This window comes from Trichosurus vulpecula, chromosome 1 (assembly GCF_011100635.1).
Source record: "Trichosurus vulpecula isolate mTriVul1 chromosome 1, mTriVul1.pri, whole genome shotgun sequence".
Lineage (NCBI taxonomy): Eukaryota > Metazoa > Chordata > Mammalia > Diprotodontia > Phalangeridae > Trichosurus > Trichosurus vulpecula.
Genome location: NC_050573.1, coordinates 547,724,621 through 547,738,465, shown reverse-complemented (window position 1 = coordinate 547,738,465; position 13,845 = coordinate 547,724,621). Strand labels below are relative to the sequence as shown.

General features: G+C 37.7%; 1 protein-coding gene across 1 annotated transcript in view; it reads left to right on the top strand.

The window, feature by feature from the left end:
- Nucleotides 1-13,845, top strand: part of RECK (reversion inducing cysteine rich protein with kazal motifs) — a 78,496-nt gene that overhangs the window by 46,271 nt on the left and 18,380 nt on the right. The window contains exons 10-14 of the mRNA XM_036741728.1: nt 3,649-3,828; nt 4,840-5,052; nt 5,462-5,598; nt 10,299-10,439; nt 13,607-13,795. Of these exons, the coding sequence (XP_036597623.1) occupies nt 3,649-3,828; nt 4,840-5,052; nt 5,462-5,598; nt 10,299-10,439; nt 13,607-13,795 (860 nt within the window). The remainder of the gene's footprint in view (nt 1-3,648; nt 3,829-4,839; nt 5,053-5,461; nt 5,599-10,298; nt 10,440-13,606; nt 13,796-13,845) is intronic.

The window sequence follows — 13,845 nt, the reverse complement described above, 5'->3', positions numbered from 1 at the left end:
GTTCCACTTTAGTAAGTTCCTTATGATTTCTTTCTTGTTTACTTTTTCATGCTTCTCTTGATTCTTGTGTTTGAAAGTCAGATTTTCTATTCAGCTCTGGTCTTTTCATTGAGAAAGCTTGAAAGTCCCCCATTTTATTGAAAGTTCATATTTTGCTTTGGAGCATGATACTCAGTTTTGCTGGGTAGGTGGTTCTTGGTTTTAATCCTAACTCCTTTGACCTCTGGAATATCGTATTCCAAGCCCTTCAATCTCTTAATGTGGAAGCTGCTAGATCTTGTGTTATCCTGATTGTGTTTCCACAATACTCAAATTGTTTCTTTCTGGCTACTTGCAGTATTTTCTCCTTGACCTAGGAACTCCGGAATTTGGCAACAGTGTTCCTAGGAGTTTTCTTTTTGGGATGTTTTTCAAGAGGCTATCAGTAGATTCTTTCAGTTTCTATTTTACCTTCTGGCTCTAGAATATCAGGGCAATTTTCCTTGATAATTTCTTGAAAGATGATATCTAGGCTCTTTTTTTTAATCATGGCTTTCAGGTAGTCCAATAATTTTTAAATTATCTCTCCTGGATCTATTCTCCAGGTCAGTAGTTTTTCCATTGTGATATTTCACATTGTCTTCCATTTTTTCATTCCTTTGGTTCTGTTTTATAATATCTTCATTTCTCGTAAAGTCCCTAGCTTCCACTTGCTCCAATCTAATTTTTAAGATAATATTTTCTTCAGTGGTCTTTTGGACCTCCTTTTCCATTTGGCTAATTCTGCCTTTCAAGGCATTCTTCTCCTCATTGACTTTTTGGGGCTCTTTTGTCATTTGGGTTAGTCTATTTTTTAAGGTGTTACTTTCTTCAGTATTTTTTGGGGGTCTCCTTTAGCCAGTCATTGACTTGTTTTTCATGGTTTTCTCGCATCACTCTCATTTCTCTTCCCAATTTTTCCTCTACTTCTCTTACTTGCTTTTCCAAATCCTTTTTGAGCTCTTCCATGGCCTCAGACCAATTCATATTTTTCTTGGAGGCTGTTGTTTTAGGCTCTTTGACTTTGTTGACTTCTTCTGGCTGTATGTGTTGTTGTTCTTTGTCACCAAAGAAGGATTCCAAAGTCTAAGTCTGAGTCTATATCTGAGTCTGTTTTCACTGCCTGTTCATGTTCCCAGCCAACTACTTGACCCTTGAGCTTTTTGTCAGCATATGACTGCTTGTAGAGTAGAGAGCACTTTGTCCCAAGCTTTAGGGGCCTTGTGCTGCTGTTTTCAGAGCTACTTCTACACAGCAAACTCTGCCACAGCAGCACTCCTCCTCCCCCAAGAACCACCAACCTGGATTGCGACCTAGATCCAAGCAGGCTCTGCATTCCTGCTCTGATCTACCACTTATTTCCTCCCACAGGGTGGGCCTGGGGCCTGGAGCTCTGGAAGCAGCCCTAGAACTGCACCACTTCTGTGCCTCCAGGGCTAGGGCCTACAGCGCACTGCTTTCACTCTGCTTTAGCAGTTTTTTCACTAACCTGCTCTGTTGTCTTTGGTGTTTGTGGGTTGAGAAGTCTGGTAACTGCCACAGCTCAATGATGCAGGGTCATACCGCCTGTTCTACCCGGCTCCCGGTCTTGTTGGTCCTGGCGCAGCCTGCGCTGGGCTGTGCTCCGCTCTGCTCCAAGCTCCGTGCGATAGACCCTTTCCAGCAACCATCCAGGCTTCCCTGGGCTGGAGCCCTGCTTCTTTCCACTATTTGGTGGGTTCTGCAGCACTCAGTTTGTTCAGAGCCATTTTTTACAGGTGTTTGGAGGGACCTGGTGGAGAGCTTCTGCAAGTCCCTGCCTTCCAGCTGCCATCTTGGCTCTGCCCCCTATGATAACTATTTTCATAATCATGTGAGACTCTGGTCCAAGTTCTCACATAAATTTGCTATGCAGTGTTTACAATGTCTTCCTTACCTCTTAACATCACAAGAGGACCAGTGGAGCATTTAGGTTATCTGTCTCAGCCCTGTCTACATAACCTGCCCACTTTCTTTTTAGATAACATATTTTGCTGATGGCATTCTTTACTCCTGTTTGTATTTGAAGTCCCTTATTTGTGATACATTGTTTCTGCTTATACCCACCATGTGCAGATTTGTTGCCCTTTGTGTGATACTCATTTTCAATTCATGAGGGACTGGTGTTTCCATATATCATGGCCATATGACATATTAAAATAATGGACCTTTGTTTTGGGGAGAAGTTTGGAGTTATTAAAAGAGCTTTCTAATTTCCTTGAAGGCCATCCAGCCTGTTCCTCTCCTTCCATTTAATTTTGGACCCAATTTATCCATAGTACAGTGCAATTTAAATGCAATTCTGTATACTTCCTAGACTTTGTTGTTTGTTAAGTCTTCATTGTACAAAGGCGGTCACGTGTAGGCCATCTTGGGATCCTCACTAGTTATATATCTTTAGTCACTCATTCAGAGTCACTCACGCAGTGAGATGTAAGTAGATTTCATATCTTCACTCTTGGAGAACCTCTTAAATTTAAATAACATTGCATTTTATTAAGAGGCAAATTCTCTTATTATACAAAGAACTTAGCACATAGTTATCTTTAAATTTATAAAGTCTTTTGGACACAAAGATGATAAAAGCTGATACTTTCAATAATCATCTAGATTGCTTCTTTTCTCACTGTAAAACATCAGAATTTGTCTTCTGATTTGAAGAAAATGCTCCATCTCTTCTCTCGGATTTTTTGACTTGAATTGAGATAGAAACCAGACTTGGGATATCATTGATATGGGGAAGTCCCAATGTGGGCTTGAGAGGCATGCGTGAACTGAGATTCTCCTATTTCTCCTATTTAATTGGTGGTACTCCCTCACCCCAAGCCAAATAGAATTAATCTGCTACCTGGAACCAGAAACTGATAGAACCATCAGCTCAGTTTCCCAAAGGGCTCTGTGTCACCTAGAATGTTGCTGTGTCATGACCTGCACATGAGAGTGAAGGCCCTGAGGGTTTATAGGAAGCCCATTTTCTGATCACCAGGTTAATTAGTCAGGCTTACTCACGGCAAGACAACCATTCTGGAAAGAGGCCTGAGAACCTCACTATAGCTTCTCTCAGTTATAATTAAAATTATAGTCCTGAGGGTATTTTCTTCCTCTATATTTTATAAAGGCTTCATCCTAGGATTTTGGTTTTAGGTAAGTCAGGTATCTATTCATACCTGGACCTGTGATTTCTTTAGTGTAGGAAACTCCAGGGGAGCAACATCCCCACATGTGGCCCTCTAGGTGCCCAAATGCAGCCTTTTGACTGAATCCAAACTTCACAGGATTTGTTCTTTGAAGGCCTTAGGGTTCCCCACCCTAAGGTGGCATCTTTTCTGCAACTTAGTTTCTCAGAGCTGCTTGGGGCACTGAATGGTTGAGTGATTTCACCCAGGGTCACACAGCCAATATGTGTGTGAAGCAAGACTGGAATATCTAGCTCTTCTTGACTCCAAGACCAGCTAGCTCTCTTCCCATTACACCACGCTCCCTCTTGTCTATTTCTACCTTCTCTGATATGTGACAGGCTTTTGGAAATGGTCTTTATGAAACTGTTATAATACATTGTATTTCAAATGCTTATCTAACCCTTCTAATTAGCTAATTATAAATTTCTTTCAGGGAACTATGCACTAAGCTTTATAGCATGAGCTGGGGCAATACACAGAGCTGGCAAGAGTTTGATCGATTTTGTGAATATAATCCAATAGAAGTTTCCATGCTGACCTGTTTAGCAGATGTTCGAGAGCCTTGTCAGTTGGGCTGTAGAAACCTTTCTTACTGCACTAATTTTAACAACAGGTAGGAAAAAAGAATTACATAGTTTTTTAAGGAATTCCCATGGTTTTAATGAAATACACTTTTATTGCAAATTTGTTTTGTTGGTGGAATAAGTAAAAGAAAACCTTTAACCTGACTGAATTTTTATTTGGTTATAAGAAAATACTCCTTTTGATTTCTTCTTAAGACTGAAATGGTAAATGGTTCAAAATGGTAAGTCAGCTTTCAATTAGGAAATAATAATAATAATCATCAGATTTCTATATCATGGGAAGTGCATCATCAGGATATTAAAGTTCTTTGAAGTATACTAAAGTACACTGAGAATTTAAATGTAATAATATAGCCATTTGTTCCCAAGGTATAAACCATGGAATTATTGTAAAGTGTCTTTGAATTCGTATGTAAATCTATAAGTAAGCAATTGTACCTTTTTAGACAGAATAAATATTGTCTCACACATTACTATTGTCATATGTATATAATTGTGACTAATGGTGTTAACAAATTTATTTTAAAATGATACTGAGTTTATAGGACCTTTTTTTATCACGTATTTTCTCAATCAGTGAATCAGTACATTGTTCAGAGCTTATTCAGGATGACACATCTTGTGCTCTTGAAATTACTTTGAGTAAGTATGTTGTGATATTTTTACAGCTAGTATTAAAATATTAGGAAATCAGAGTCTGGCTTAAAATAGGAAAATATGTTTTTAGATTGTTGAAAAGATTTTTTAAAAATATTGAGTATGTCAGTTATTTATTGAAATGTGAAGTCCTAGAAATTATTATGGAAACCTTTTGAAAAATTGGGTTGTGTCATATCAACCAAGGAAACACTATATTTTATTAAGTTGAAGACTCATATGATTTTGTTTGATTTTTCTTTTGGGGGTTTCATATGATTTTTCATTGACTTAATTCATTTTTCAGTGTTGCATTGTATACATGCACTGGTATTGCTGTGATTTGCCATGGCCTTTGGCTGGAAGGAACACCATTGTCCCCACGCATGATTTTTTCTTTTCAGGCCAACAGAGCTTTTCAGGAGCTGTAATGCTCAGTCGGACCAAGGAGCCATGAACGACATGAAGCTCTGGGAAAAAGGAAGCATAAAAATGCCATTTATAAACATACCTGTTCTGGACATTAAAAAATGTCAACCTGAAATGTGGAAAGCAATTGCTTGCTCCCTGCAGATTAAACCTTGTCATAGCAAATCCAGGGGAAGCATTATTTGCAAGTAAGTCTTTTTAAATAATCTTAACATTACAGTTTGGGATCATAGTGTTGATTCTTTTAATGATAATTACTACGGTGAGAACTTACTTTCTGCTAAATCACTTTTGAGGATCCATGATTTCATCACTATGGAAATTCCTTCCCTGACATAGATCACAGCTCTTCTGAGCCTTAATTGATGATTTTTGTGAGTTGCTACATCTGAAAAATATACCCTGCAGGGGCACCCTTTTTCTAATAAGCTTCTCCAAACTATGGATGATAGTGATATAGTTTGATGGTGATAGGTATTGGATAGTTTAAGCAGTCAGTCCCTTTACGCTTTTACCTTCATGGAGCTGCACCCGAAGAGATCTATCTTGAGGTTGATGTGAATGCTGTGATTTTGCGCATAATGTTCTTCTCTTCAGATCTGATTGTATAGAGATTCTTAAGAAATGTGGAGATCAAAACAAGTTTCCTGAAGACCATACAGCTGAAAGCATTTGTGAGCTTCTGTCTCCTACAGATGACTTGGAGAACTGTATACCTTTAGATACATATCTTAGTAAGTAACATTTCTGTATGAGAGTTCAAATATGCTTCATTCTGGTGGTATTTATTTTTAACGAGCCTCCTTTTTGTGACAAAAAATAATTTTGTAAAAAAAAACCAACCCAGTTATAAATTCTAGTTTGATGTTTTTAATCTAAGAAAGTATTTTGGAAATGCCATTACTATCAATGTAATCAGAAGGAAATGGCCATTTATTATTCATATTTCTCTTCTAGTATTAAATTTCTTGGTTCAAATCTTGATAGATTGGGATAAAGATAAGTATCCCTTGACTAGTAGAATTCATATCTTCTCTAGGCAAGGGATCTTGTCCATTAAATAAATTTGTATTAGTGACTCCTGTTATCTCAATAGCTTTCATTATTAAATTAGAGATTTGATATGCTAGAAAAATATTTTGGATCCCTAATGTGATTCAGTCATACTTTTAAAAAATGAAAACTTTTAAAATCAAATCAAGAAAAAAGTGAAAATAATTAATAAAATGCTAGCAATGCAGGTACACCAAACTTCAAACAACCTCAATATCTGAAAATCCAGATTTTCAGATAAATCAGTCTTCCTTCACACTCTTCCCCTTCATGCATGTAACATTACAGAGAAACTGAACCAGTTGGTTGTTGACCTATCTTGGCTTACCCATTCCTAGCTTTGTCATTCGAGCATAACATCTCACCATGACCAGGACAGGCTCTGTTCATTTCTTCCTGCTAAAACCCCTCTTCCTTCACAGCTTAGCTCAGGTGTCATCCCTTCTATGAAATCTCCCTTGATTCTCTCAGTTGTGAGTGTTCGGTTCATCATATTTTCTTATGGCACTTTGGCTACATTTCTGCTTTATCCTGACAGCATTTTACCTCAGATGATACTTGTATACATGTTATATTTCAGGAATTATGGTATTTTGTCATTTGTATGTCTCCAGTACCTAGTACGATGCTTTAGATGTGAAGTAGTGTGTTTGATGAATTGAAATGAATAAATTAGGTTTTTATTTCCTTCACAAAAGAATTACTTACTCAGTAGGTTCACATAGGATTCTAAGGATAGCAAGCCCCCCTAATGTGTTTAATAACATGACTTGGTACACTAATATTAGATTTGTACATAATGGTTTTTTTTTCCAGAAACGTTTGTGACACAAAGTATAGTAATATAAATGTACTACACAAAGTATAATAATACAACATATATACACATATAATAATACCACATATAGCTTTAGATGACTCAGTTTAGATAAAGTTGCTATAAAAAGAAAAAAAAGTAAAAGTAGCATCCTAACACAATTGGCTTGGCCACAGATAAATATATAGATAGTGCTCTCGTTACATAAATTCACATTGCAAATTCAACTTTATACAAAGAATTTTGAAAGAAATCCGCATTCTACAAAACACCTATGTTAACTTTACTGTATGGTGCTGTGTGCTCTTTCTTTCCACTCCTCCCCCTCTGCTCAGCCATACCAGTCCCCACAACTCCACTCCCACCCCCTCCCTTCACTAGAAAAACACTAGATAAAAAGCACTAGAGAAAACTTCTCAGTGAAAGCAAGAGAATGGACACATTAAGAGACTACCAGCACTGCCAGGTCGGAGCTTGGCTTGGAACCTCCAGCACCTAGAGAGATCTTTGCCCTGCTCTGCCTGCCTGCCTGCAGCTCTGCCCCATGTGTCTGTCTGTCTTTGGTCCATCTCCCCCGTGCCTTGCTTTCTCTCAGTTGCAGCCAGGCCCTATGTGGCTGTCCCTGGCCCCCCTGTATTCCTCGTCTTGCTCTCTTTTCTCCGCTCCCAGCCCCCACATGTCCTTGAACCGTGTACCTCCGTGGGTAGGCAGCCCCCTCCCCCACCTCTGCAGGCAAATTAACGTTATGTAAACATTACTCTAAACCCTATCGTCTCTTTATGTAAAGCAGAAACTGTTTGTGTAAAATAATCTGCTGGAGTCTGTAGCCTTTGATAGTCTAGTAGCCTTTTGACTGCGTGTGTATCACAAGTGTCAAAACACTAAGTTGGTCCAAACTAAATTTATTCCAAAAAGTTAACCATTTTTAGTATTAATAAATGTTTCTTAACTGGAAACAACTTCTGAAGCCCCTGCAATTTAAATGATTCTAGCAACTGAAATCTTAAATTTCTACCTATGGTATTCACCAACCCCCTGCTGACTACTAGAGTCAGTCCCTCAGCCCTTTGATCTTTCATGTACTGTCCTCTATATCTATACTACCATTATTTTTAAATGTGATTAGAGCTGGCAGCAGCAGTAACTGTTGTGAAAAACCTTTGATTTTTCAAAATAAACATATACTAAATGTAGGGGGAAGGGATGGTGTTCCTTTGCCTGCGCTCCTAAATTCTTTGAGGAATAGTGTTCTGAAGAATGATTTTATTATTACGCATGAATTTTGGAATTCTCTTGAGTAGATTGCAATCAAGAGACCTATATTTGTATAGAGTGTAATTTGTCTGGAAAATTACTAGGCTGAAATTAAGGCAGAGAGGCAGAGGCAATCTCATTAGATAAGATACACATGCATATTTTACATATATGGAAGTTTTGATTTGATTGAGTCAGTCATTCCACCCACTTAACCAACAAAACACTGACTCTGCTATCTTTAACTGTTGAGTGTGTCTTTATTGAATCATTCAGTCAAAGGTGTGAGTGTGGCTGGTTCAGAAACCAGCATCGTTCAAGAGTCAGACAGCAGTTCTAGCCAAGGCCTAAAAGGGCATTGCTCAGGAATCCCCCTCTTGGGGCTGGGTATACACTAGTTTAATGCTCTTGACTAAATGATTCCATAAAGACACACTGAACAGTTAAAGATTCCAGATGTCGAGTGTTTTGTTGGTTTAAGGGAGGAGGGCTTAGTACTTGCTCGCCTCAGTTAACCCTCACCCTTACATCTATAAGGGGCAGGAGCAGTATGACCTGTCTGCACTGTTTCAGAGCCGGAAGGCCTGGGTTCCTGCCTACTCCTGACACCCTGGCCAAGTGCCTGTGTTTCCCTCTTGTTCAGAATCTGTTTCCTCTAGGATAAGATACAAACACCATAACCGCATTCTGGCTCCACCTATTTTCACATGCTCCCCATCATGAACGCCATCTGTCTTTTCCTTCCTCTCTGATTTTGCACAAGGTGCCCTTTTGCCTGGAGTGCACCACCCCCTCACCTCTGTTTCCTAGAATCCATACCTTCCTTCAGCTGCTGCCTTCTTCTTGTTAGTGCTCCTTCCTTAAATTGCCTTTTATTTCTCTGTATCTTCAGTGTATCACCGGTTGAATATGAGCTTCTTGATGCTTTTGACTCTGCATCCTTGGTGCCTAGCATTGCAACCTAGCACATTTTTTATTTGAGCCAGACCTGTGATTAATTGGAAAAGTCCCTTTACCAATGAAGAGCTAAGCCTACTCTGAAATTGACAGTTTTAGAGGAATAGTCAAGGACCTTGCCAGTCTGTGAGAAGGGGCAGAATTTGGACCCCGGGACTTTCTGACTCCAAGACTGGCTCTCTAACCAGTCCACTACACTGCCTCTCTAAACCCTATTGTAATTTTGCTTTTACTAAAAGTGATCAAGGTAAATAGGAATCAAAAAAACAAGGGAAAATAGTTGTTTTTTTCTCTGCCTGAACTTTTTTAAAGTGCCATTAAATTTTTTTTTATTTTTTTTTCTTTTTTTTTTTATTTTATTTTATTTTATTTTTTTTTGCCATTAAATTTTAAATCATTTTGCACACAGTAGATGTTTAATAAATGTCTGTTGAATGGAATTGATTATGGAGCTGGGCTCAGAGTCAATATGATTAAGCATGATTCAGCATAACAAGACAAAAGTAATTAGTGAAAAGAGTAAATAAAGGCACAAGTGGCTTGTTGTGGGCACATGGAATGAAGACCAGCTGCTGTTGGCTCCCCTTCCTGAGAGAATGTCTTTAGGGTGTTTCGAAAAGATGACACAAAGTTTGCATCTTTGATCACCTATTTCATAGTGCATTGTGTCTTATAGAGATGACCATAAAAGAAAAATCAAGTATAAAACAAGGTAGGCAATATCCAGATCTATGCAGACTGTTAAATTGATCACCTATCCATTTAGAGGCCAAATACTGTGAAGAGAAAAAAAAACATTTAGGAAATTTAAGGTATTTGAATTTCACATGAATCTCCTGCACATCTTATATTTTAGCAGTCTAGTTGCCATATTGCCATAAATATTGTCATATTTAACATATTGAGTACAATTCAGCAAACATTTGTTAAGTACCTATAGTTAGCACATGGTACACAAAAGCCTAACATAAGTACTCTAGAGAGGTACAAAAACAAAGTTCTTTTTGAAGTCTGAGAGGGATAAGAGGGGACCACCAAGAGGGGATCAGCTTCCCCAGGGAAGGTAGCATTTGAGTTGGGCTTTAAATTAGAGGCATAGAGCAGAGGCAAGACACATTGACATTTACTGTATAAACAAGGTCTATCATCTAACTTACCGTAACGAATGTGGCCCATGGTAGAATGACTTCCCTGTTGGACAAATTCACTCATGAACCAGAGCTTTAGATTGGTTAACCAGAGGTCAAACAAAGCTCTCTTTATATTCATTACTTTATTTTTTATTTGAATAGTATTTAGAATTCATAGGCCTCCATTATTCTAAGTCATTCAAATCTGCTATTGATTTTCCAGGGCCAAGTTCTTTAGACAGCATTGTAGAAGATGTTACTCATCCCTGTAACCCAAATCCTTGTTCTGCTAATGAGTTATGTGAGGTGAATAGAAAAGGATGTCAGTCTGGTGATCCATGTCTTCCTTATTTCTGTGTTCAAGGTAAGCAGTATATGTTTATGTTTTAAACTAAATCACAGGTGACAGGACTTCCTCTCCAAAGAACTTCATGCTAATTTTCTGTACTTTAAAATTACTTTCCCTCTCCTTATACTCTCAGTATTTCTTTTTCTATATCTGAAGTTCTTTTTTTTAAAATCTGATAAAAGACTAATACAGGAATGTTTTACAGGATTGCACATGTATAACCTGTATCTGAATGCTTACTGTCTCAGGGAGGGGTATGGGAAGGAAAAAGAGGGGTGTGAGAAGGAAGGAAGGGATAATTTAGAACTCAAAACTTAAAAAAAACCCAAATGTTTAAAAAATTGTTTTAACATGTAATTGGGGGAAAAATAAAACATATTTTGTTTTAATTCTAAGTGATAGTATCATCAACATAATCTCATTTTTGTCTCCATAAAATCAGTATTGAATGAAATAATAATATAAAACCTGAAAAGTTTGCTCAGTAGAGTTTTTTCCCAGCTGGTATTTTTTTGGCTGCTTTAAGACTATTTGTTTATTGCACAATTTTACTCATTTTGTCCATTTCCTTTCTTTAAAAAAAAAATCTTTCCGCTTACATCATTCTTCTTTGCTGTGTTAGTATGACCATCTACAGTAATGAAATCCATTGTTTTACTGTGTCTCAAAGGGTAATCCTGAGGAGACAGTCTGGGTTAGTGTAAAGAGCACCAGACCAGAATCAGAGGACCTGGGTTCAAGTCCCAGCTGTCTTTCCCCCTGAGTAACCTCTCACAAATCCCAATTTCCTCATATGTAAAGTGATAAGGTTAGACTATATTTATTTCAAATGAGCCTTCTAGCTTGACATCCTATGGAAGATTTGCTGCAATAGAAAGATCAGCAGATTTGGAGTCAGAGCATTGGGTTCATGTACTCCCTCTGCCCCTTCTGTGCAGCTTACCTGCATGACCCAGGGGGACTCACTTAATCTTGCTGAGTCTCAGTTTCCTTATCTGTAAAATGAGAATGTTAGACTAAGTGGTCTCTAACATCCCTTCTAACTCTAAAGCTATAATCCTGTGATTAATTTGTATGCTAGATAAGCCATGGAATCATGATAGAACTATTTAAGATTATTAGTTAGTAGGCGTATGTTGTACTTGGAGATCAGATTTTTAAAACTATACTCAGAGAAGCACAGGCCTTTTGGGGGTTCATCTATTTTCAGAATTCTTTGACTCATACATTTCACTTAATTGAAAAGTTTTTTTTTTGAAAACCAAGAAAGCTACTTTGAGATAGGAAAGTATGTATATGCATGTATATACACAAATAAACATACATACATATATAGGCATAGGAAATTTTCATTATTCTTAATCCCACCCAAATATTTGCATTCATTAAAGGATTCCAAGTTCTAGTCCTAAATATTTTTACATGCTTATTTTTCAAATACTTGAAATTTATACAGTTCTTGCTTTATGTAAATTTGCAGTACAAATTTGACTTCACCTAAAAAGTCTAAAAAAAAAATCCATATTCCCAAAACACACCTGTGTTAACTTTTCTGTATAGTACTGTGCTCTCTCAGCTCCTATCCCTCAGGTTGGCATTCTGCAGCTTCCTACCCTCCCACCAAAAAATAACCTAAAAAAAAACAAAACAAAAAAACCCTCCAAGTGAAAGCAGAATGGATGTGTGGAGAAACTGCCACCTCCACCAAATCAGGGGTTTGGCCTGTGACCTCTAGTGCTCCAGTTGCCCATCTTCTCCTGTCTGTGTCCATGTCCAGCCCCCACGTCAGCCCCAAATGCGTTCTTCGTCTTGGTTCCGGCCAGGCCCCATGTGGCTGGTCCTGGCCTTTGTGCATTCCTCCTCTTCCTCCTCCTCTCACTTCTCTGTCTCTGGCTTCCATGTCCTTGAACTGTGTACTGGCTCCCTGCCTCCACAAGCAAGTGGCCCCCTTCAGGCAAATTCACATCATGTAAAAATCACTTGACTTAGAGGTCTGTGGAACAGTCCACTTATGTAAAGTGAGAACTGTCTGTAGTACTTTTAAGTCTTTGAATCTTCCCCAAAAATGTAGAGAATATATACATTTGCACAGGGCTAGCACTAAACTATAGTAATCTTTGAATAGCAGTCAGCCATTACCTAGTACTATATATAGTTTAATTTAAGGGGGCCTCCATTGATCCTACTTCTAGTCTTTTACCCCAAGGAAGTCAAAGACAGAAACAAACCTCCATTATATACCCAAAGCTCTAATATATACCAATGCTGCTATGAATATACAATCATTCTTTGTGGTAGCTAATAACTAGAAATAAAACAGATGACTATCAGTTGAGGAATGGTTCAAAAAAAACTATGTGAGTATAAGGAAATACTATTTTAGTAGCAAATATGGAGAATTTATAGGGGTGTGTGTGTGTGTGTGTGTGTGTATGTGTACATATATATATATATATATATATATATAGAGAGAGAGAGAGAGAGAGAGAGAGAGAGAGAGAGAGAGAGAGAGAAAGAGAAAGACTTGAAAGAATTGATCCAGAGCAAAATAAGCTCAGCTTCCTCATGTGCAAAATGAGGGCATTGGACTATAGCTGGTTTCTAAGGTACTGTCAGCTATAATTCTATGACCCTGTGGTCCTAAGCAGAACCCAAAGAACCATACACATAATGACACTGCTGATACATATGAAAAGATCAGTCAGAGTTGAATTCTGAGTAATTTAAAAGCCATTGAAGATAGTGAAACAACAACTGCTTGCTCATGTCAGAAAGGCATGAAGGACTGTTATTAACAAAATGCTGAATAGATGGCCAAATAGTCATCATATCTGAATATTTTTGCTTAATGGGTATTCTTTGTCACAAAGGAAAATTCAGTTGCAAGGTGGGAGGGAGTGGTATGTAGAACAGAAATAACTAATGTAAATACAAAATGCATTAACAAAAAGCAATCAACTAAACTGAATGCAATCAAAGTGTATTAAGATTAAATCAATTTGGGGGGATAAAAGAGACATTTTTGGTTTAGGACATTAAGACAAACATCATAGTCTTTTGGAAGTTGTGTATATTCCTCATAATCCATATATAATATAAAAGATCCGTTTTTGATAAATGTTTTACAAATCACAGAACAGCAGCTCTTTTTTATTTTTCTCAGTTAATTTTTTTTTGCACAGGTTGCAAATTAGGAGAAGCTTCAGATTTCATTGTCCGGCAAGGAACACTTATCCAGGTACCATCATCTTCAGGAGAAGTTGGTTGTTATAAAATTTGTACTTGTGGACAAAGTGGACTGTTAGAAAACTGTATGGAAATGCATTGTATAGACCTGCAGAAGTCTTGTATTGTTGGAGGGAAAAGAAAAAGTGAGTGTTATATGTTTTATAATTATAGACACTTAGGCTAGATTAAAAAT